The sequence below is a fragment of the Stegostoma tigrinum genome, chromosome 22 (assembly GCF_030684315.1).
Source record: "Stegostoma tigrinum isolate sSteTig4 chromosome 22, sSteTig4.hap1, whole genome shotgun sequence".
In the NCBI taxonomy this organism is placed as follows: domain Eukaryota; kingdom Metazoa; phylum Chordata; class Chondrichthyes; order Orectolobiformes; family Stegostomatidae; genus Stegostoma; species Stegostoma tigrinum.
In genome coordinates, this window is record NC_081375.1 from 12,036,708 (window position 1) to 12,061,500 (window position 24,793).

Sequence of the window (24,793 nt, forward strand, 5' to 3'; positions counted from 1 at the left end):
AAAGATGAGCAGCAACCAGACTGATACTTATCCCTCAACCAGCATCACCAAAACAGGCACAGAGTTACATTCACCATTTATCAAAAGCAGACAACTCGAATTCTGAAACTAGTAACATTCACAAAATTTTCCTGAATAAGGGTCCTGACCCGAATCGTCAAGTTTTCCTGCTCCTCTGATGCTGTTTGCCCTGCTGTGTTCATTCCAGCTTCACACCCCATTATCTCAGATTCTCCAGCATCAGCAGTTCCTACTATCTCTAACATTCACAAAATGTTGGATTCCAATCACCACCCAACTCTGCTCTGAAAACAAAGCATTTTGTAAATCCAGTGACTGCACTGCTCAAGCCTGATCCCTAAACATAAGTTTGCTACTTACCTGCTGATACATGGGCTGTTGTGCTGGAAGGTAAGACTGCTGTGGAGGTAAGTTGCTCATGGCAGGATCCTGAGCTGGGTGTGTTGACATCATGTTCTGTTTGGAGCAACAGAGTGAGTATTCACCACACAAAACGAAGCAGAGATGGAATAAAGTATCAAGCCACACATTCACAAAATCCTGCTAATAGGGTCAATCAAAGAGCTAAACAGTCATTTCTTTACTGGCTTAACATGAACTTGTGATTATTAACCCAGTTAAATCACACAACAGAACAATACAGTTTGAAATGTAAAAACTAACAGATATTTTACAAAATCTGGACTTCAGAAAACTTATTCATTTCATGCGCTTTAGTGAACATTTTCCATCCTACCTGAGGATTGTGAACTTTCACTGAAGATTTCTCTAACCTCAGAACTGTTGATCAATCAGCAACCAAACTTTAGACATTCTCTCAGTGCAGTGATTAGTGAGATAAGCAGCAGTACAGCTCACCTGCATGTTATATGTCTGGTAACCCATTGGGACAGACTGGGATCCCATGTATCCCAATCCTCCTGACTGCGGAGCTTGGGGAATTGTTCCGCTCTGTGCCTGGGAAACCACATTCTGCAACGGAAATTCAGAGTGAGCAGCCACAAAATGGGGGACAGCTCATATGCGTGATCATGCATGCATTCCCACCCACACATACAGCCAAGACAATCCCAGTCTACATACACACACAAGCAGAGAGCCCGAACGGACCCCTGACACACACATACAGCCAAACTAATTGGTTAATCAAACCCAAAGAATGAACTTTTTACTCCTCTGCTCTCCAGTCAGACACAGCCTTCGCTGAGGTAAATGCCGAGCACTGCATACACACTCCAAACAGGAGTGTGCGGCCTGATTGTTAGGCCTGTGTAGGTCACGTCAGCTGAATATTTGTTGGTTATTTAACCACTGGGGGAGAAGAACATCCACACCAGTTTAACCTTTCCTTTTCAGCAGAGGTGACCGGACATTTTGAGGGTGTGGTACGTCATCTGATTGCTGAAGACTAGCAGGGCCAAAACAGCAGAATTAACAACCACATCGACCCAATTCAAACATCCTGAAGAATGAAATTCACACCAAGTACAACACAAAGGTCTCTACCCCCCCCCCCCCCACACACAAACCACCAGTGTATTCGTCACACCTGACTGCACATTGTTCCACAGCTCAGCATTTGCATGCCATGACAAAGAGAACAAGCTACTCTCCAACATCCAATGCTGTTCAAAATCGCAGCACGCTCTGGAGCTCAACACAACGTCAAACACTGGCAATAACACACGTAAACTCAGCTTGTGACCACACTATGTTAAATATGCATATTCCAAATGTGCCTTATAACAAGTTCAGGGGACAATAAATCCTCTTATCATTAACCTAAACAAGCTTCACCTTTCTGACTGTCTTCAGAAAATGTCACTGAAACAGACAATATGAGGAGACTCGAGAGAAATCTCAAAGCATGACGGTTATGGGGAAAAGGCTGAAAAGTGGGGTTGAGGGTCATCAGATCAGCCATCATCACACTGACTGGTAGAACAAACTTAAATGGGCTGAATGGCCGACTTCTGCTGTCACATCTCATGGTCTGACTCTCATTGTTTCCATCCTCAGGGATCAACCTGAGAACAGCTTCTGTGGTCCATGCTTACCCTGCCCACGCAGATCTCACGAGAGATGAATGCCTGATGTTCAGATATCATCAGTTTTTTGGACAGCTACTCTTGAAACACTGTGCCAATGCTTCAATCCAGCACCAAGAAGAGCTCATTCTCTCTCTCTCACACACACACACACACACACACACACACACACACACAGAGAGAGAGAGAGAGAGAAAGACAAGAGACTTGCCTGATAGTTCTGCGTAGGGGTTGGTTGGTAGTTTGAATATCCGGTATTGGTTGTGGACACTCCCTGGCCTTGCTGAGTGGTCTGGCTGGTTGGGGCTGCTGCCTGGTACATGTAAGGATTCACCATACTGGGATCTGAAGTGCACAGGAAATATATGAATGCACACACAATACAGGAACAGATAAAGCATTAACACACATTATCCTACAAAATAATGAACACACTGGAGGGTGGAATACCTGAATAGCTTTGACCTGTTTTCAGATGGATCAGACTTTTACAACTACTTATCCACAGAAGGGAACCTACATTAAGAATGTCTTGTGGTACAGCAGTAATGTCACTACCTCTGGTCTGGAGGTTCGGGTCCCACCTGCCCCCAAGGCCTGTTATAATTATGTCCAAATAGATTGATTAAAATAACTAAGTGAAGTGGTTTCTGGGTTGGCAATACCTCATTTTAAAATTCTTTTCCTGATGTTCAATTCCTTTCCTGGCCTCATCCCTCCCTGTCTTTGTAACCTCCATATGCCCTACAACCCAAGACATCAGTGTTCCTTCAACACGGTGTTCTCTTGCGCATTTCAAACCCCTCCACTCCTCTCTTTTGTGACACTCCCTAAAACTATACATGTGGATAAGTTTTGGCCCACTTGTCCCTACTATCACAATGTGACCAAATTTTCTGTTTTATAACGGTCTGATCTGTGTGTTGGAATGTTTCATTGAAAGTATACAAATGCAATGTGGTGCTGCGTGATAGCTCAGAGGTTATTAAAGTTGTGAAACTCAGTTCTTACCTTGGCACCAGACAAAGAAACAGCTGCTGTACCCCCGTCAGATCTACAAACATTCCGACTCCATTTCCACTAGCTTGAGATGGCCTAGCAAACTACATGGTTACAAGTTGCAGCAGCAAATGGTTTTTAAGGCACTTCATAAATTCTCAGGCACCTTGTAACAGGTAGTAACTAGAGGGTTGTGAACACAGCCCAGAACATTACCTAAGCCACTGATTCCACCCACACGTCTCACTGCCCCATAAAGGCAGCCAAAGACCTCCCCCACCTCTGGTTATAATGTCTTCCATTGGGCAGCAGATACAAAAGCTTAAGCACGTCAACAGATTCAAGAACAGCTTCTTCCCCGCTGTTATTAGATTTCTGAAAGGACCTCTCAAATTTTAAATTTAAATGTTGATCTCACTCTTTGTGCGCCTTCTCTGCATACATAAAAGTGTATTCCTCGCTCTGTTCTATTACCCTAATGCACTTTGTATGGTATGATCTTCTTGTACTGCACACAAAACAAATCACTGTACCTGTGGACATGTGACAATAATAAACCAAATCAAATCAGAATACTGTGGGACACAGAAGTTGGGAACAGGTGATCATTGTACCTGCTCATTCATCAAGATCATGATGGATCTGATTTCGGCCTCAATTCCACATTCACACCTAGCCCTGATAATTGGTGACTCCCTTGCTGGTCAGGGTTCTAGCTGCCTTTGCCTTAGAATTATTCAGTTGCCTCACTTTCACTATTCTTTGGATAAGAGAGTTCCAAAGACTCAGCCCTCTGAAAGAAAACGTTCCTCCTAATGTCGGTTTTAAATAGGAAACCCCCCAGTTGTCAAACGGTGTCCCCTAGTTCTCGGCTCCCCTACAAGGAGAAACTTCCTTCCAACATCCAATTGAAAGTAACAATCTTTGCTGTGGGTGAACCCAATTTACATTGTTACACTAGTGATCATGATTGGAAACATCAGCAGTCACTGCTAAACAGAGATTACTGATTATGTTTCCCAAAAGGAATTTGTTAATGTCAGGCTCTCAAACACCAGTAAAGACAAATATTTCAGAGGTAGCATTTCAGTCTGAAAGATATTGGTATCATTGATTTTCAGAATATAGAAGGCCATTCAGCCCTTAAAGCCTGCTTATACCATTTAATAAGATCATGGTGGATCTGGCTGCGGCCTCAGCTCCACCTTCTGCACTCTAAAAACAGACTCATCATCTCAATCCTCCTGACCCACAAAATTCCTGCAACAGTGAGTTCCAGAATGAGATACTGGGATGTAAAACAAGCACTCAACGTTTGACTAGTGTTTGATGTAAAGCAGTGTCCCGAGTGCTTTATTTGGCCATTGAACAGTTGCACCTCACCTGCCCCAGAGACTGACATTGAGGAATATGGTCCAGTGCCTGGCTGTCCTGTCTGATTCATGTAGACAGAATGCATAGGAGATCCTTCCACTGAGCCTGCTGGGCTGAAAGTGCCAGGGAAACTGGTTGGACCTGTTGGCTGATACATCACACCACTTGCAGGAGGCATGGACTGGAGCTAGGCAGAAGGAAAATTTAGGATTAAACAGGAGTAGATTGTGAAGTTTAATTACTTAAACATCTCACTCTACTAAGTACCACACAATGAGTCAGATGGACAATTAGTCAGCACATCAACCATGTGGAAGTTTCATGATGCACTGTCACTGTGACAAATCCTCAGAATATAGCACTTGGCATAAAAAGGGAACTCTCACAACCAAAAACAAATGGAACAAGTTTTCCATCTAAATGCAATTAATAAATCTACAAAGAGATCAACACAAAGACACAAGGGAGTTACAAAATCAGTCGTCAAACTAACAAACTTTAAGCAGTTGAAACAGCACCTGCACCCAGAGATTAAAACTAAAGGCCTGTTGTGCTCATGTATTTTTTATTTACAGCTGTTGCTCCCTATTATACGGAGGGACAATCGCATGATAAGATGAGAAGAAAGGCAAGCTGCAAACAACAGGGCACCAGGTTGTGTGCATCAGTGATAAGCTCTTTCCTACAAACATTCTCTGATCCTCCTTCTAAACACAAAACAAATCTTTTACATGTCATCAAAATGATACTTTAGAATAGTAAAAATGGCGTCAAAACAACAAAATCACTCCACTTCAACTAAACACTGAAAGCTACAACGCAATCTCAGCACTGAGTCAAATTTATTAATTGGGTTGAGCTCTGCTCTCACTTACAGGATACTCCCTCTCTCCCAATAGAGTTACAGGCACTCTCCCCTGACCCGTATATTGAGCTCTAACCTGTGCATAGGGCAGCGGGAAAGCCGGCATCTGCGCTCGCATCTGAATGGTTTGCTTCTGCTGCTCCAGGCGCATTTGCCGCTCCTTCTCCTGTTCCTGCAGCCTTTGAATGGCCAACTGTCGCTGCATTTCCAGATACTCCTAAGACACAGCAAGACAAGTGGTTCAGAACTCCAAGATTTCAAGATTGACACCACTGTAAAGGTAATCACAGGGAAATGCAAACCTCTACCAGAAGGGGCACGGAGAGAAGCAGAATAAAAGGAAGGATTCAAGTTGAGCAGAGGTGTCAGATTAATTGAAGTCTCAAAATTGGCTTTGCTGCACTTTGTACAACGCATTACATATCACACAATGGATCAAATGGCCAAGTGTGTGCAGTGTGCGTGTGCGTGTGCGTGTGCGTGTGCGTGCAAGGATGTAAATGTAGGATTAGATGTTTATGTGAAGGTAACTGCCACCATCTCCAGAACTAGCTTCCTCGATTTCCCACGTCACCCGAGAGAATTTCAGTGGGGAAGTAGAGAAAGGTAAATCCTAAGCATGCATGTGCTCTTTAGGAATGAGATGTTAAACTGACTCCCATAGACACGAGGAGGCCACCCTGATACTGTTGGAAGGAGGTCTATTGACCCCAGTGTCTTGGCAATACTCAACATTTAACCAGCATCACAAAATGGAATTACTTTGTCAGTTGTCTCGTTGCTGTTTATGGGAGTTTGCTTTGAAATTGACCTTTTATCATTTCACTGTATTTGTTGTTCATCCCCTATTGTCCCTGAAGTGACTGGTTTGTGAGGCAACTTCATAGGGCAGTTATTTAGAGTCAGTCATACTGCTATGGATGTGGTATCACACATAGGCCACATGAGGCAAGGATGACAGACTTTACTCCTAAGAATGGTAGTGAGCCAGAGGAGTTTTTTTTGAAAAAAGACAACAATTAATGATAATTCTCATGGTCATCATTACCAAATCTAGCAATCAGTTTCAAAGTGAATTCCACTGGCTGTGATGCTGAGACTTGAATCCATGTTCTTATGTCCATTTGCTGAGGCATCTGGATCATCAGGTCAGTGACTTTACCACAAGAACTTCTCCTTTTAACATAGTCATCATTATAGCATAGAAAACTATGCTTCAAAAGCTCTTAAGCGGCTGTGAAGTTCTGTGAAACAAGGTCACATACACCAGACCATGGCGGGGGGGGGGGTGTTGGTGGCGTGTTGATTGTTTAACCGGAGGGTCACCGTGTCTTGGGCAAGGGGAGAGATTGAGAAGGAGAATCTTCCATGATAACCTCAACCAGGGTGGGACGTGAACCCACCACTTTTGGCGTCACCCTATCAAAAACTAGCCATCCAGCCAGCTGAGCCAACCCAGTGACATATGATAGACATTACAATAAGGAAGTTCCTTCACCACAAGTATTTAAACCTTTGATGTCTTGAAATTTAGCAATCTGTCTGGGTGTGGGTGAGGAAGGAAACAGGACAGCCACTTAACAGACATTAAACAAAAAGCCCCACAATGACAACTGTCCCTCAGTCCGCACATGCGTACACACCTGCTTCTTTTGCCTCATAATCTCTAGTTTCTGCGCTAACTGGATCTGCCGCTGGCGCTCGGCCTCCTCAGCAGCACGCCGTAGCTTCTCGCAATGTTCTTCACGTAAAGCATTCAGCGCCCCACGTGCATCCCGGATTTGGGCCAGCTTGTCTTGTAGGCCTTCATAATATACTGAAATATAACAGCAACAAAAATCACCGGTTAAACCAGTTACTTGGTTCATTTGTTTTGCAAACCACTGATCACAGATTCTCAATAAAAGCATCTTCCAAACCTGTGCGTACCGCAGCTTGAGAATGCAGTTTTTAAATTCCAAAAGCGCTACCTTTGGAGTCGGCAGAACATAGGAGACTATTCAGGCCAGCGTACCCAACTCCGTTCTTTGATAGCGCTGTCGGATTCCACTCTCGGGTGACTGACTGTGTGGAGTTTGCACATTCTCCCCGTGTCTGCGTGGGTTTCCTCCGGGTGCTCCGGTTTCCTCCCACGGTCCAAAGATGTACAGGTTAGGGTGAGTTAGTCATGCTAAATTACCCATAGTCTCTAGGGTGGGAAATGCAGGGGAAGGGTAGGGGATGGGTCAGGTTGAGAAATGCAGAGTTAGGGTGGGTTTGGATGGGATCTTCTTTGGAGGGTTGGTGTGGTTTTGACGGGCTGAATGGTCTGCTCCCACACTGTAGGGATTCTATTCTACTCTAACCTTTCCTCAATAACCTTCCAAGTGTTGTCCTTTCATGTCTACATCCATTTTTTAAAGAACACAATCCCTACGCGTGGAAGCAGGCTATTCAGCCCATCAGGTCCACACCAACACTCCAAAGAGCATCCCTCCCAGAGCCAACACCACCAACCCCTGCCCTCCCAACCCTGGCCCTATCCCTGTAATCCTGCATTTCCCATGAGTAGTCCACCTAGCCTGCACATCCCTGGACACAATGGCTAATTAAGGACAGCAAACCCATCTAAACTACACATCTTTTGACCGACGGGAAACCAGGAGCACCCAGAGGAAATCCACACAGACACGGGGAGAATGTGCAAACCTCACACAGACAGTCACCTGAGGGTGGAACTGAACCCAGGTCTCTGGGGCTGTGAGGCAGCAGTGCTAACCACAGAGCCACCGTGCCATCCTTTTCTACTGCTAGCTATTATACCTTTTTCAACCATCCCTTCAAGATAGCACATTCTGAAGTTTAAAGCCAAATCTCATCTCCTCCAAAGATCTTATCAAATAGCTTTAAGGTAATGATTTATGCTGAGTTAATAACGAATAATCAAAAGTTTATGAATAAAGAAATGGAACCTCTAAGTTGATTGGTGATTTCAGACTGCAGTCTTCCTCCTTCAATCAGTACCCATGCTGCAAAGGACAGCAGTCAGTCTTGTTGCCAAAAATGTCCTCACCAGATCCAACACTCTGACATTTTGAGTCAGGTTGTGGCTTGCAGGGTTTTAAAAGCAGACAGCCAGATTGAGGAAGCTATTGTAAATCTTAGAACTTAAAACTGGAGATAACCATTGAGAATTTCACATCCTATGGCGGCTGGTATGTAGCTGTTTGGTACAAGAGAAGCTCCATCAGGTTTTTACCTCTTTCTTGCTCGATACAATGGCCAGGATCCAGGGTCAGGCCAGCTGCTGAACTTCTGCCGATGCAACACTGACAGATTACTGGATATTGAACAGGCAGGAAGCTCAGCTGTTCTGGGAAGCATTAAAGCAAACCATTTGGTCTAAAGTCTTATGGTTTATGACTCTCTTCCCACTAGACATTATCTCAGCCCATCAACAAACTTTTCTACCCCTTTCACCCACTTGTTCCATCTAACTGGGATTGGTTGAGGGAGGAAGGATGGGTGGGTGGCTGGCAATAGCAGAGTGGTAATATCATTGGACTGGTAATCCAAAAATCCAGGCTCCTGTTCTGGGGACATGGGTTTGAATTCCATGACGGCATGTTGAAATCTGAGTCCAATAAAAATCTGGCCAAAAGGCATTGTTATTTGCTGTAAAACCGATCTGGTTCACTAATATCCTTCAGGGAAGGAAATCTGGTCTGGTCTACGTGTGACTCCAGACCCACAGCAATGTGGCTGACTCTTAACTGCCCTCATTGCAATTAAGGATGGGCAATAAATGCTGGCCTATTCAGAGATACCCACATCTTGTGAACAAATTAGAAAAACACCCTATTTTGAAACTGGGATCTCTCCCTGGCCTCTAGTACTCACAGCGCTTCTCATCCAGCTGATTCAGCAGGTCCAGGAGCTGAGGGTGCATATTGTTGATGGACTGGAACAAGGACAACACTGCAGTGTCATTGGTGATGCTACGACCACGCATGTGATTACTCTTCATCCTGTTCACAAACGTCACAACAGAGTTCTGCAATGCCTTTAGAAACTGGTCGTGGTTCTCCTCAGACTCTCCATTCTGATATTGCTGCTGAACCTCAAAAGGAAAACAAACAATTGGTCGGAGGACAATGTGCAGAACAAGGGGCAGAGTTTATTGCGTGTGTTTATTCTTGCCAAATAAGACGTCCAAAGCCCTTTCCCAATTAATTACCTCCACCACTGCAACAGGAGGGGCCTGAGTTTCAATCGGCTGAGTTACAGACTCCACCACAGAGACTGGGGCAGAAGGAGTGGGGCTCTTTCTAACCTCTTCCTGCTTCTTCTCCCAGTAGTTGCGATTCAGGTATCGAGCCAACTATTTATTTTCCAAATAAAAATCACAAGTTAGGAAAACAAAGTATTTTGCCTCAATTGAAAATTTTCATTTGAAAAATGCTGAAAATTTGTTATGAACATGGATTATTCTTCACCTCAGGATCAAGCTCTTCAGCTGTTGGGGCAGAAGAATTCTGTAAGAAAAGTATATTTTTGACGTATTAATATTTTATGTTAAACATCAGTAAACGTGGCATGGTTTTTCTCTGTCAGCGGCACAGAGAAGGCTTTCTCTCTCATAACCCAATCAGATACAAATAAGTAGGGAGCTCAAGATTTCAAGAATGAAGTTGATACTTGAGCTGTGGGAGCAAACATGATCAATGTAACCAGTGTGATGCCAAATTCTCTGTGCTGTAGTTAGCCTGTGACAGGCGACGTTACAAACAATCTTCCTGCTTTTGGGGTAGGCTAGAGGGGTTCCCCTCTCTCTCCTAGGCGACCTGAAAACTCCAGTTCAAAGCCAACATTCATGGCTATAAAGCAGGGATGCAAACTTCACAAAAATAGATGCTAAGTATTACAACAGTGACCATGCTACATAAGTTACAAAACACATTGGGACACAGAAGTTGTAAGAGGCCACATATATCCTCCTTTTTTAAGATCATAAACTAAAATGGAAGTTACTGGCAAGATTTGCAACTCAAGAATCAAAGTTGTATGGTACAATGTTGCTTTTTGAAGCAATGAGGGGGAGAATTTGATACGATGGGGCACTGACTATAGATTCAGAGTTGTCCAGAACAGAGAGAGCCCCTTTGGTCCAACTCCCATGGGAGGCAATGGCCTAGTGGTATTATCGCTATACTGTTAATCCAGAGACCCAGGTTCAAATCCCACCACGGCACATGGTGGAACTTGAATCCAATAAATATCTGGAATTAAGAACCTCATGATGACCACAAATCCATTGTCGCTTGTCAGGAAAAACTCATCTGGTTCACTAATATCCTTTAGGGAAGGAAGCTGCCATCTTTTCCTGGTCTGACCTACACGTGACCCACAGCAATGTGGTTGACTCTGAACTGCCCTCTGGGCAATTAGGGATGGGCAATAAATGCTGCCTGGACAGCGATGTCCTTCATCCTGTGAATGAATGCAGTGAATAGAGGAACTCGTCCACACTGACCAGATATCCTAAATTTATCCAGTCCAATTTACCAGCATTCAGCCCACATCACTCCAAACCCTTCCTATTCATATACCCATCCAGATGCCTTTCAAATGTTGTGATTGTGCCAGCCTCCACCTCCTCTGGTAGCTCATTCCACACTCGCTCCACTCTCTGCATGAAAAAGTTGATATCTTTTGAGTCAAGGAAATTTTGCCTGACAACAGCTCTCTGGTTGGTAGGGCTGCAAGGTGTTCAAACAATATAAGGGCCAAGGTAGTAGAATGAGAGAAACTTCCAGAGCCTGCAAACAGACGGTATCCATTTGCACCCACTCGCCAGCAACACAGCATGTCAGCAGTGGTAACAGAAAATCACAAGCTATGCTAGACAATTATAACGCATTCTTGAAATCTGGACTTTTGATCATTGGAATTTACTTTACACTGTCTATTAATTTTCCAAGTCTGTTAAACTATTTGTTTTATCTCTGACTTAATCCTGACTGAGTGAGAGAATATATTGTGTTTTTGAAGTGGTACAATTTAAGTTTCACAGTATATTAGAAATCCTTTCCATTCAATACTGTTGTTCAAGTTAAGTCTGTTACAGTAAAGAGTTTTTTTACCTTGCTACTTACAAAACCTGGTGTGAATCGCTTTTGTTCTGATTAACAGTGAGTCAGGCATAATTGGTCATTTTGGTGGCCTCACTGGAATTTTACACTCTTATACATTTTGTGATGGCTTGTGGAACAGTGAGGAATGATACCAGCGCACTCCTCTCAGTTAAATTATGACAGGGTGCATTATTCAAAAAGCCCTTTTCTCTAATGAGCAAGAAGAGGACACGCTTTGCTTCTGTTAACCAACTAAAGGGTCAGGGAGAGACACCATATGCAACTAACAGTTCTTCCTCAAATATGTGAGAAACATTCAAAAACTGACAGTTAACTCTTACCACTGGAGATGAATACAGACTGCTGACTGGTGGGGCTGAAGAGGTGACTGGTGTTGGGTCAGTCTTTGGGTACATGGAGTAAGTGTTCTTCTGTCTCTGCATAGGGAGAAATCTCATAAGTGAGGGCACATCAACGGTCTATAAACTCACGCAGCTCAGTGTACCATCTGTTGTTAACTAAACATCCAGGCACACAAACACTGTTTCTCTCTCTACACCTGCTGCAAGACTTGCCAAATGTTTGCCAGCATTTACTGTGTTTATTTCAGTTTTTCAAGAACTGCAGCAGTTTAATTTGTTTAAAAAAAAACTTTACTCACCATTCTCTCCTTCTCCTCTGCCTCAGACTGTGATAAGGCTATAGCTAGCTGAAGTTCCTCCTCCTCCTGTAAGGCAGCTTCGTCACGTTTAGGAGGCAACTGTCACAATCAGAAAGCAGAAGACATAAGGGTTATCAGAAACACATTCAGAATTCTGACATTTTCCACAAAATGTCCTCAAAACATGGGCATCACTGGCTGGGCCAGCACTTATTGCCCTTCCCCAGTGGTTACTGGGAAAGTGGTACTAAATTGCCTTCTTAAACCACAGTTGTCCATATGCTGTAGCTACACCCACGATGCTATTGGATAAGGAGCTCCAAAATGTCCATCCCGGGACAACATTCGAACAGTTTCAAGTCAGGATGGTAGGTGAAACTTGCAAGCAACATTGTTCTCATGCACCTGCTGCTCTTGTTCTTTTAGGCGGTAGTGCTCACAGATTTGGTAGCTCCAAGGAGGCTTGATGAATTACTGTATCTTGTGGATGGGACTCTGCGTTGCTGGTGGAGGAAGTGAATTATAAAAGTGGTGAATGGGGTACCAGTCAAGTGAACTGCTTTGTCCTAAATGGTGTCCAGCTTATTGAGAGTTGTTCAAATAGCCCTCATCCAGGCAAATGTGGAAGACTGAGCCACACACCTGACATGTGCCTTGTAGATGGTGGACAGGGTTGGGGAATATCAAGAAGTAAATGCAATATTAGAATTAGGAGTAGGCCATTCAACAAGGTCATGCTTGATCATATTGTGACTTCTACTCCACATTTTTGCTGACCAACATTGACTGTGACTCCTTCATTAGACAGGAATCAATCCACTCTGCTTTAGATTTATTCAATGATCCCCACCTCCAATCTCTCGGAAAGTGTTCCAAAGACACAACCTTGGGAAAGAATTCCTCCTCATCTCAGTTTTAAATAGGAGAATCCTGATTTTTAAAATGTCTCATACTTCTGCTCTCTCCCACAAAGGGAAAACGTCTTTTCATCATTTATCCCATCAAGTGACAAGTATTGGAAGAAGCACCACACATCCACCATTTAATAAGATCACAACCACCTGGATTATTCCCTCAGAGCAGCATTCCTGCCCAACCCTGATAACCTTTCACTGACCCTCTTGTTTACCAAGGATCTATTCAACTGCCATAAAAATATTCAAAGGCTCTGTTTCCATTGTCTTTACAGGGGGAAGGTTGCAAAGACTCATGACTTGAAGAGAAAGAATTTTGCCTCAGCTGTTTTACGTGAGTGACCCCTAATTTTTAAGCAGCAACCCCAGGTCTAAGTTCTCCCACAACAGGAATATCCTCCCCGTTTCTACTTCAAGGTCCCTCAGGATCATCTTTGTTTCAATCAACCAAGTCACTCCTTGCTCTTTTATGAACTCCAGTGGATACTCCAGCAGCCTGTCTGACCCCTCCTCATACAGCAAGCTATCTGTTCCAGTTTCCAGCCAAGTGAACCTTCTCAGAATGATCTCCAAGAAACGCTGTAAATCTGTTTAGGGAGGCCAAAACACAGCACTCCAAATGTGATCTCACCAATATTCCACACACTTGTCGCAAAACATTCCTCCTTATATATATATTCCATCTCCCTTCCACAAATGACACCTTCATCACTTGCTATACCTGCATACAAAGCTTTTGCAATTAAATGTAGCAGTACACCCAGCATTCTCTGCACCTCAGATAATATGCTGTGTTTCTACTCTTCCTGCCATAGTGAGGAAGTTTACATCTTCCCACTCTATCTGCCGATGTTTTGCCCACTCACTTTATCTATCTATGTCCCTTTACAAACTCTGTCTTCTTCACAATTTGCTTTCCAACCTTTGTGCCATCGGCAAAGTTAGCAACTATACTGTCATTGATTTAAATTGGAAACAATGCAGACCCAACACTGATCCCTGTCACATCCTGCAAACCCAAATTCAACCTATTTATGCTCAGCATCTGTTTTTTTAAAATTAAGAGTAAGCCAATCCTCTATCCAAGAGATTATTACCCCTCTACACCACGAAATCTTATTTGAGTAGGAACATCCGAGGTGGCACCTTATCAAATGCTTCCAAAAATTCAAGAGCAGTACATCTGCAGGATCCCCCATTTATCTACTTTGCTTGCTGTTTGTTCAACAAAGTCAAACACGATTTCTCTTTCACAAGATGTTGACTCCACCTGACTGCATTAAAGTTTTCTGAGATCCTAGCATTTTCCCTAATGACATATCAGGCAAAATGACCTGTAATTTCCTGCTTTCTGTCTCCCTCTTTACTTGCGTCATAGAATTCCCATTCTCTGACCTGCCTTTGTAGCCATACTGCATTTATATAGCTGGTCCAATGCAGTTTCTGGTCAGGATTTCAATGGTGACTCCCAGGATGGTGATATTTACAATTTCCGGCCATTTAAAACCTGCTGCATCAGGTATGAGGTGAAATGTAATTATATAAATATTGAAACCCATTTCATCACAAATTCAAAATATCAAAGCATCTACTGTGCAAAAGGAAACTACAAGCGATACTAAACTCAAGTGAGTTGCTGCTTACTTGTGATTGCTGGGATAGAGGGCTAGTCAGGTATTCAGGGGGAAGGTCAACTGGTGCTGAAGCTGTGGACTTGACCTCAGATTTCCTGGAAAAGGAACACGAGAAAGGTCAACCGTTATTGGAATACAAACATCACTTCAATCTCTCAATGCAAGTGACAACAAATTATGTGCTTCCTGGAGATCTGGAATGATAAGCATTCACGTGCGGAAGCTTGGGAATTCAGGCAACTACCTCACCGGAGCCTGCTAATGTTGGAATGCCTGGGTAAATACAATATAACACAAAAACACAATGACCTACTTCACTAACGCTAAAAGCTGTTGGGAAGTATAGACCAAGAGGTGCTGTTGGATTAAGTATTAGTAAGCATTTTGTCAGTAGATCAGAAATCTCAGCTCACATATCAGACTCATGCTAGTATTTTGGAATTGTTGTAATTGAACATTAATGGTCAGGGTCCAATGTTCCCTTCATGTGGTAACCATTAACTAGTGTGACCAGATCATTTGCTAGAACCTGAGGGGGAGGCAGTACTCTTGCGGGCTGTGGCTTTGATATAGTGCTCAATGGGAAAAGAAAAACTATTTCAAATAGTTCCCATCACTTGCAACAACTGGAGGAGAAATCAAGTTCTTGACAAACATTGAGAATTGCCACTCCTTCTGCAGCTGGCTTGATGAAACAGAAGTCTGATCTAGTTAGTTGCTGAATGTGCTTGCTAGGCACTTCTTGTTCCATTAGCACATGGACCAGACAAGGCGAATGCCTCTATTGTGAGCAATAAGTCTGAAGCCTTGTTGGACAAGGAATCATATAGACTGTATTCTGACTTTAAAATATTCTCATAATGGCCTCAAGGGATGGTGGTAGCTGAATGGGAATAGGATAACCCTCAAACATCACAGCATTTAACAGGAACAAAAACAGAAGTTCTGGAAAAGCTCAGCAGGTCTGGCAGCATCTTCGAAGAAACAGAGTTAACGTTTCAGGTCCGGTGACCCTTCCTCTGTTTTGAGGTGCTACCAGATCTGAGCTTCTCCAGCAACTTCTGTTTTTGTTCCTGATTTATAGCATCTGCAGTTCTTTTGGCTTTTATACAGCAATCAACAGCACGTCCACAGCAGCTTCAGTTAAAATTCAATTTTAATTAATTCACAAAATTGTGGGCATCATCGGCAAGTTTATTGCCCAGATTATTGCGAATTTCCTCGAGGGTAGTTGAGAGACAAACACATAGCTGTGGATCTGCAGTCACATACAGGCCAGACCAGGCAAGCACAGCAGTTTAAAGGATATTAATGAACCAGATGGGTTTTTCCAACAATTGACAAATCTTTCCTGGTCATCATGAGATTCTTGTTTTACAACTGTTATTGATTTCAAATCCTCACATTTGCAACAGTAGGATTCAAACCTGGCTCCATCTCTGCATTAATAATCTAGCAAAAATACCTCCAGAACATTTATCTTGGGGAGACAAAGTACCTGACTTGCACATTGTTGCCTGGTCAAAAGGGAACACTCCCCTGGATTTGACAAAAGTGTTTCATACATAGAACCCAGTGGCTTGGGTGATTGATAGCGACATAGTCACAGGAGTCTTGCCACCACAGCTACCCATTACATTACTGAATCTGGAAACCTGGTAATGTCTTTACCAGAGCAACAAAAGCTTGCACCCTTGCAGTCTGGGTTTACCACCCTGCCACAACATCTAACTTGTGACAATACTGTCAGAGCAAGACCAGGAGGGAGAAGAAAACAGTTAGGGAAAACACTAGAGATCTTTCTGAAATTCTGGCATGTGGATTGGATCTTCAATGGGAGCCTACTGAAATACTGGAAAAATTACCCGAAGAATATACAGATAATGCACACATTCTCAGTGGATTAGTGAAGGCTCTCTGAAGGATTGCATCTCTGCCTGGATGTTTTATCATTGAAGATGTAGTCAACATTGCTTATCCTCTTAATATGGCTACTACCTACTTTAATCCAGCTCATTCCAATGGCAGAGATATTTTGACATTTATTTTAATTTTCCTACACTCTACGCCTCATGACTTGCCCAAACCAATGCCAAAGAGGCAGAGACTGGGAATTAGCACAGTGCCCACTCAAGTTCAGGATATGAAGTCACACAGCATGGAAACAGACGCTTTGTTCAACTAGCCCTCAGCAGCCATGTTCCCAAACCAAACTAGTCCCACTTGCCCACGTTTGGCCCATATCCCTCCAAATCTGGATTTGAATGCTGTAACTGTATCCACTACTTCCCCAGCAGTTTGTTCCGCAAACAAAATCACCCTGTGTTAAATAGTTCCCCCTCCTGTCCTTTTTAAAACCTTTCACCTTAGAAAGTTTTAAAGTCTCTCACACTAGGGGGAAAAGACCTTTGATAGTCACCTTATCTGTGCCCCTCATGATTTTATAAGGCTCTATAAAGTCACCCCATAACCTCAGATGGTCTAGGAGAAAAAAGCCCAGCTGTGGGTAATAATTCCACTTTGAATGGTTCTAATACAGGAGAACATATTTTGCCAATATAAGTAGTGTAATCTAATTTACTGCAATCTCCTTAAATTTTGATGTAAAACTATGCTGTCAACATTTAATAAGCAGTGTTAAAGTATATATCTATGCCGCTTCAAATCTTTACAATCTTGGTAATTAAACATAATTTACTCAACAAGCAGCAAAACTATTTTATACAACGCTGAAGTTACGAGGTAATAATATTGGTTTAATTATAATCTACCAATTCAATGAGAATAAAGTTTGGCGTACATGTTACTGGTGTCAAGGTCTTCCTTTCTGTGAAAAAAAAATTATACGTCACCACGGAGGTACATACACACCATTTTTGTTTTAAAACTTCAACAACCTGGACTGTTGCACTCAGCCTACAGAAATAAACATTAATGGCAGACAGACTGCAGCTCTTCACAAACATGCCTCCACAGTTTCATTGGTCCATTTCAGATGTTGCCCTATTCAACTACAGGGGTTCTTTTACAAATTGAACTAGGAACTGGAATCCAGTAAAAGGGCAAAAAATAACATGCTGGGCTTATGAAAAAGAGCAAAATGTCTGACATTTAATTTTTGTTTCGAGTAAGCAACACACCAGCTATGGAAAAGGGCGAAACGCCAGTTTTTAATGCAGACGGTGTAAAGTCAGCTACATACCTGCAGTTGGGCTCGCACATAAAACAAAATACATGTGAATTGCGTATGTAAAAAAGCCATTTCCAAAGATCGGGCACCAAAATATGCTGAGGCGAATAAAGAATGGTCAATTTTAAGATCATCTCTATCAGACGAAACGACATGAGCATGCATTCTTTATTTACAAAGCTCACCTCTTGTTTTTAATTTTTTGGTTAAGTTTTTCCACGGACATTAATCATGGTAAATTATTGTATCAATACGTTGCCCAGTTTTGACATGTCAGCTGTCCCTGTTGAAGGTTTCAGGCATTCTGTGGCTCTGCAGAGCATGTATTGGAACATTCACTCCCATTATTTTTATTTATGTAGGACAGTGACAGTCACCGAAACTACTGACAATTTGCTAGTAAATTACGAAAAATACTAAATCAGGACAGCACAGTGATTAACGTTCAGTCCAATAAACTAAGATTGGGCATAGGTTCCTGTCAGGTTTCCTTCAGTTTTACAATTAGGACACAGCTGGAATTGAGCGTGCAGCTCTGGTCACTGCACTACAACAGTTGCACTGGACAGTATTCAGAAGAGATTAACCAGAACATTGCATGGGCTGGAGCATTTTGGCTGTAAAGAGAAACGAGATAGGCTTGGGTCATTTTTCTTCCAGCAGGAAAGGCTGAAGGGAAAAAAAAAACAGATAAGAAGAAACTTTTGTCCTCAGAGGGGTCAATAACTAGGGACATTTATTTAAGGTAAGGGGCAGGAGGTTCAGAGGTGATGTGACGGAATTTTTTTTCTACTAGATGGTGGAGATAGCTACAACTCACCAGCTGAAAGCGACTAGTCTAGTTATGAACCAACCCAACATTTAATCAGTATTTGGATGAACACTTGAACTGCTGCAGCATACAAGGATACAGGTTAGGTACCAGAAAGTGGGATTAGAGCAGTTAGGTGCTTGATGGATTGTACAGGCATGATGGGCTGAACAGCTTCTTTACGTGCTGTAAAACTCTATGATTATGACATAATTCTGAACTACATACAGCAGGGGAGGAAGGTCATGGCATTTCCAATTACAAGAAAGTAACAGAATAAAGAGTTGTGCCTGGTGATCCTTTTCATCACCTGCTGATGAACTACAAGAAACACTAAAATGGTATAGGATTGTCAAATGAGCTTTACAACGATACCATATTATGGTAGAAGTGAATTGTTATTAATCTGTATTCAGGTAGCTTTATGTCAACCAAGAATAACATATGAAGTGTTTATGTACCTTCCTTTGTAACATTCAGGATTTGCAAGACTGCGCCTCCATAAATCCATGAAAACATTTATTTGGAAGCAACTTGCGAGTTGACTTTGGTCAGGTGCTGTAGCCCATCCCACACCCTCAAACCCCAGAGGAAATGCCTTACCTTTGCTCAACATCATCCAGAGACTAGGCAATAATAGAGAGGGGTAAAACAGGAGACTCTCAAGTGCACAGTGACACCTATACAGACATCCAACAAGTTCTCGCTGCACAATAACCAGCTCGGAAGTCCTACAGATCAAGAGCAAAGTTACTAACTTGTTCAGCTGCTCAAAGCATGGCTCACAAACTCGGACTTCCTTCTCAATCCCAAATTTGGGGATGGTGGAGGACTTAGAAGAACACTTTCCACAGAAGATCTGGCCACATGCTCTGCAATGATGCTGGAGAACAGAATTAAAAGCAGAACAGTACTCAACAAACAAATCCAGGACATCTCAGTTTGAGATGATAGTTCTTTTATGCACACAATCTGGTTATCTATCTTGCTATTCACAAATTGGCTGTCACGTTATCTTCCATTACAACATCGACAGAACTGCAAAGGTAAATTATCTACAAAACAGTAGTAGTAATAGTAATAGTAATAAATCAAGCTTCTTTTTATTTATACTAATATCTCTTTAGTTGGCTGCCCAATCAAAGAGTTAGATGATATGATCTGCACGAAAGATAACTGGTCAATCACAAAACAGCCTTATCCACATGAAAGAGCAAGTAATAACTTACTTTCCTGGTTACCACACCAAACTGCACCCTACACCGATGACATTCTTCAGCATCTACCCAATCAGGAGCCTACAGGGAGACAAATAAAAATTCTTCGCATCCTTTAGGCTTGAGTCAAGATTTTCTTGCATTGCATAAACTAGTAGCCATATTTCCTACAATGCAAATACAGCAAACTCTGTTTTAACCAGCACCCTCAATAAACTGGCAAGCATTATATACCTCAATTACCAGACGTTTACTGTATTATCACAATCTCCAAGTAGTCAGCAAGTAAGAAGGCCTGTTGAGTTTCACGTAAAGCAAAATAGCAATATTTAAGTGATTTACGCTGTAAACAAAGTATAACAGTGATGTGCATAGTCCCTACATTACATTTCTACAACTTGGTGTGTGCTTTTACGTTGATTATGTGGGCCTCTTGACCAATGAGCACACTCCTGGTCCTATAGGTGCCGGTTCACAAAAGGTTTGCTGTGCTTCATTGATTCTAAGGCACTTTGGGATGTCCTGTGGTTGCAAAAGAAAGCCAATTTTCCTTTCTCCAGCGTGTAATTACTTATCACGCAACAGGAACTAGGTACGGGCATTATTAGTATAATATTCAGAGGAAATTAAATCCGGCACAAATCGCTGAAAAAAGAAACTCTTCTGGATGTGAGTTTGCTTGCTGAGCTGGAAGGTTAGTTTTCAGACGTTTTGTCACCATTCTAGGTAACGTCAGTGAGCCTCCGGTGAAGCGCTGGTGTTATGTCCCGCTTTCTATTTATCTGGTTAGGTTTCCTTGGGTTGGTGATGTCATTTCCTGCATTGGTGATGTCATTTCCTGTTCTTTTTCTCAGAGATGGTAGATTGATTTGGAGCCAGTGTGTTTGTTGATGGAGTTCCGGTTGGAATTCTGGTTTCCAACCGGAACTCCATCAACAAACACACTGATTGGAGCCCATCTACCATCCTCTGAGAAAAAGAACAGGAAATGACATCACCAACGCAGGAAATGACATCACCAACCCAAGGAAACCTAACCAGATAAATAGAAAGCGGGACATAACACTAGCGCTTCGTCGGAGGCTCACTGATGATGTTACCTAGAATGGTGACGAAACGTCTGAAAACTAACCTTCCAACTCAGCGAGCAAACTCACATCCAGAACCTCAACCTGTGCTACAAATCTTCTCAAAACTCGCTAGAAACTCTTCTCATACTTTTTCACACAATTTTCTGCAACCAGAATATGGACTCACGAGGAAAGTAGCTTGTTGTGGTGAATTCACCACAACATTAAAGTTTGATCATCAAGATAACAAAATTTAAAGCAAGAAATTTCATAATAAACCGAGCAATAAATCAGGTCTTTTCAAGTTCACAACAAGATGCACCATCCCATGTCTTTTAATTTACACATTAAATAGATCCATATCGACTCCAAACGTAGGCAAGGCTGGTAATAATACCGCTTACCCTTTCAGAAAGGAACATAGCATCGCTCTCTTTGAACTCTGGGAAGACATTCCCTGTAGGGGTAAAAACAAAAATCAGAACATTATAACGCAAGGCCTCTGTCTCATAATTAATTTATACATAATTAGTATGTAGTACAGATACAAACTTCAGGGTTCTTCTGGTGCTGTGGTAGCAGCTCTAACTCTGAGCTAGGAGGGCTGGGTTCAAGTCTCACCCACTCTAGTGGTGTCATGACATCTCTCTACAGTTTGATTAGAAAATATCGGCAGACCCACACTTAAGCAAAAATAGAGAGCAGAGAAAAGTTGAAAATCAAAGCCAAAAGGATAAGAAGCTCAAGTTTGGTTAAAAACAAAATTATATTGACACCGAATAAATAGCTTCTTTTAAATCAAATATTGCAAAATATTTGCTTTTAAACCAGATATTTACTCTGATTGCTGTGATCAGTAGCCTTCCAGCAGTATTAATCAAAGTAACTGAATTGCCTGTTAAGCTAAAATGCTGTAATGCAGGTAAGGTGCACTTGCCCAGAGGATATTATAGCACAGCCTGAAAAAGAAAACAGTAGTGCTCCTCCCTCACGGGTATAGAAAGAAGAAAAATCAGGTTTACACAGAGGCAATTAAAACAAACACACATTATACAGAAACCCAAGAAGTCATGGTAGAGCTTGAAGGTTGGGCAAGGCATGGAAAAGAATAATCGGTCAGCAGGAAGCAAAGTACACACCCGTCCCTGCATGTGGTGTTGCAGTTTAGATATTAACCATTCACATCGCACACATGAAGAGTAAGAGCAGCAAAAGTTTAATCAAAATATAGAACACATGTATTCACTTAAGCCCATCATCAGAGCAAACAGTTAGTTAATGAAAACCCTCATTTGTGCCTTAAATACCTCTAAGACTTGACCATCTCCACAGACTCTAGGCTGGTCACCCACAATCAACCCACTGTAAAGTGAAGGTCACCCGAAACCATGCATTACTGAACTCCCACAGAGTCCCATTCCCTCATCATTCCTGTGGTCTGAGCTCTGGTCATTGGCATCAGGTTAAAATGATCATGTTGGCTTTCAAAAGGGTGACTCCCGCATATTCTCCAGAGCCACAGTCCTCAGATACCTGCATTCTTTCAATTCTGGCCTTTTAAGCATCCCAATTTTAACCATCTTGATACCAAGTTGCCCAGCTCCTCAACTTTGCAATATCTTCCCTGCAGCTCTCCATTTCGCTCTTCTCAAAGTTCATCTCATTAACCTAACTTTTAATCATTGAACCTAATCCCTCCCTTATGGGTCTATATATTTTGCTTAATATTGATCACGAAGCACCTTGGAATGTTTTACTATATTAAAGGTGCTTTACAGATACGACCGCTGTAATCAATTCATCCAATGATTTGTTTAAACAAAGTGCTCGTTCTGGTTGCTCAAATGATAAGCAGTCTACTAAGTGGGAAACACAAACATCAGGAACGCTCTGGGGCTCAATTCCTTGGCGTTGCTGATTATTTTGATCTCAAATGGAATCAGTGAGCATCTGTTTTCTGCGCAGGGATAATGACGGAAGACAGACAATTTTAACTTAGTCAGAGACTACTGGTGCTTTAAAAATAGCTATTCCTGTTCCCATTCATTGAAACTGCATGGGGCAATTGGTGGTGGTGAGGGTGAGGGGTGCGCGGAATGGGGATGTCAGACAAGACCAAGAGTTGGACTTCAACTACAACATCAAACTGAGTCATGAAAGAGTGTAATTGGAAACTGCATGTGTTTTCTTCAAAAAAAAGGTTGTTAACAGAGTGAGCTCATTACTGGCCGGACCGAGATGGTCGGCACATTCGCACATGCCTTTGAGAAAGTAAGAGGGACTGCAGTCCATGTGGTGTTGCTAGACAGTGTTGTTATGAAGGCAGTTCCAGGGTTCCAACCCCAGTGACAGTGAAGGAACAACAATGTGCTGTAGGTCATAACGGGGAGTGGCTGATGGGTGGTGCTCCCATTCATTTACAGCCTTCAACGCTCTAGGTGGAAGAGGTCACAAGGTTAGAGGGTGCTATCGAAAGCCTGAACCAGCATTTTCATACACAGAAGGAAACGAGCTGTGCGTTTGGGGAACAGGAGAGGGGGTGGAAAAGGAGGTTGATTGATTGTTCCTGAGAAGCATGTTTTTCCATTCACCCGTGGCACAGAGGTGTCGCTGGCTAGCCAACACCTTTTATTGCTTCTACCTCGTTGTCCTCAAGAACTGCCTTCTTGAATGCAGTCCACCTGCAGTTAGTAAGCCCACAATGCCCTTGGTGGGGGAATTCCAGCATTTTGACCCAGCAATAATGAAGGAGCAGAAACATATTTCCAAGTCAGGACAGTGGGCGACATGGAGGGGAACTTGCAGGGGGTGGTGTTCCCATGTACCTGCTGTCCTGGTCCTTCTTGATGTAAGTCGTCATGGGCTTGGCAAGTGCTGCCTGAGGTTCTTTGGTGAGTTTCTGCAGTGCATCTTGTAGACAGTACACACTGCTGCTACAGAGCATCATTGGTGGAGCCAGTGGATGTGATGCCAATCAAGTGGGCAGCTCTGTCCTGGGACAGTGTCAAGCTTCTTGAGTGTTGTTGGGGCTGCACCCATCCTGGCAAGTGGGAGTATTCCACCACATTGCTGGCTTTGGGGAAGCAGGAGGCAAGTTACTCGCTGCAGTATTCCTAGCCTCTGACCTGCTTTTGTAGCCACTGTGTTTATGTGATGAGCCCAAGTGAGTCTTGAGTCAATAGTAACCTCAAGAATGTTGAGGTTGGTTGACTCGCCGAGCTGGTTTGTTGTTCCGCAGACGTTTCGTTACCGTGCTTGGTAACATCCTCAGTGCAGCCTCTGATGAAGTGTCGGTGTGTTTTCCCGCCTGGCTTTTAAATTCTGGGGTCCGTTGTGATGGATTGCCTCGCTTCCGGGTTTCCTCCACAGTGGAACGTACATGGAATTGAACTCAACCCCGTATACATTCCACTGTGGAGGAAACCCAGAAGTGAGGCAATCCATCACAACGGACCCCAGAGTTTAAAAACCAGGCGGGAAAACACACCGACACTTCATCAGAGGCTGCACTGACGATGTCAACAAGCATGGTAACGAAACGTCTGCGGAACAACAAACCAGCTCGGCGAGCGAACCAACCTCAACACCCACAACCCGAACTACAAATCCACTCCAAAACCTCAAGGATGTCGATAGCAGGGGGTTCAATGATGTTAACACTGCTGGATGTCAAGGAGCAGTGGTTGGTTTGCCTCTTTTTAGAGATGGTCATTGCCTGGCCATTGAGTGGAATGAATATTACTTAGATATTGTCCAGATCTTATTGTATTTGAACATGGACTGCTTTAGTATCAGAGGCGTCGCCAATGGTACTGAATATTGTGCAATTATCAGCAAACATCTCCACTTCTGACCTTCTGAAGGAGGGAAAATCAT

The 24,793-nt window shown here is 42.8% G+C and overlaps 1 protein-coding gene across 5 annotated transcripts in view; it reads right to left on the reverse strand.

Annotated features, from left to right (window-relative positions):
- hgs (hepatocyte growth factor-regulated tyrosine kinase substrate) overlaps nucleotides 1-24,793 on the reverse strand; it is a 159,837-nt gene that overhangs the window by 3,088 nt on the left and 131,956 nt on the right. For 2 of the 5 annotated variants that reach the window (XM_059653645.1, XM_048555635.2), the window contains exons 6-21: nucleotides 21,322-21,374; nucleotides 19,860-19,928; nucleotides 19,389-19,513; nucleotides 17,430-17,456; nucleotides 14,640-14,724; nucleotides 12,082-12,180; nucleotides 11,762-11,857; nucleotides 9,783-9,821; nucleotides 9,524-9,667; nucleotides 9,187-9,406; nucleotides 6,951-7,123; nucleotides 5,384-5,524; nucleotides 4,452-4,629; nucleotides 2,281-2,414; nucleotides 880-993; nucleotides 382-477 (exon numbers count right to left, since the gene is read on the reverse strand). In XM_059653645.1, coding sequence (XP_059509628.1) covers nucleotides 382-477; nucleotides 880-993; nucleotides 2,281-2,414; nucleotides 4,452-4,629; nucleotides 5,384-5,524; nucleotides 6,951-7,123; nucleotides 9,187-9,406; nucleotides 9,524-9,667; nucleotides 9,783-9,821; nucleotides 11,762-11,857; nucleotides 12,082-12,180; nucleotides 14,640-14,724; nucleotides 17,430-17,456; nucleotides 19,389-19,513; nucleotides 19,860-19,928; nucleotides 21,322-21,374 — 1,793 coding nt within the window. The remainder of the gene's footprint in view (nucleotides 1-381; nucleotides 478-879; nucleotides 994-2,280; nucleotides 2,415-4,451; nucleotides 4,630-5,383; nucleotides 5,525-6,950; nucleotides 7,124-9,186; nucleotides 9,407-9,523; nucleotides 9,668-9,782; nucleotides 9,822-11,761; nucleotides 11,858-12,081; nucleotides 12,181-14,639; nucleotides 14,725-17,429; nucleotides 17,457-19,388; nucleotides 19,514-19,859; nucleotides 19,929-21,321; nucleotides 21,375-24,793) is intronic. The other 3 variants (XM_059653644.1, XM_059653648.1, XM_059653646.1) reach the window with 3 other exon arrangements.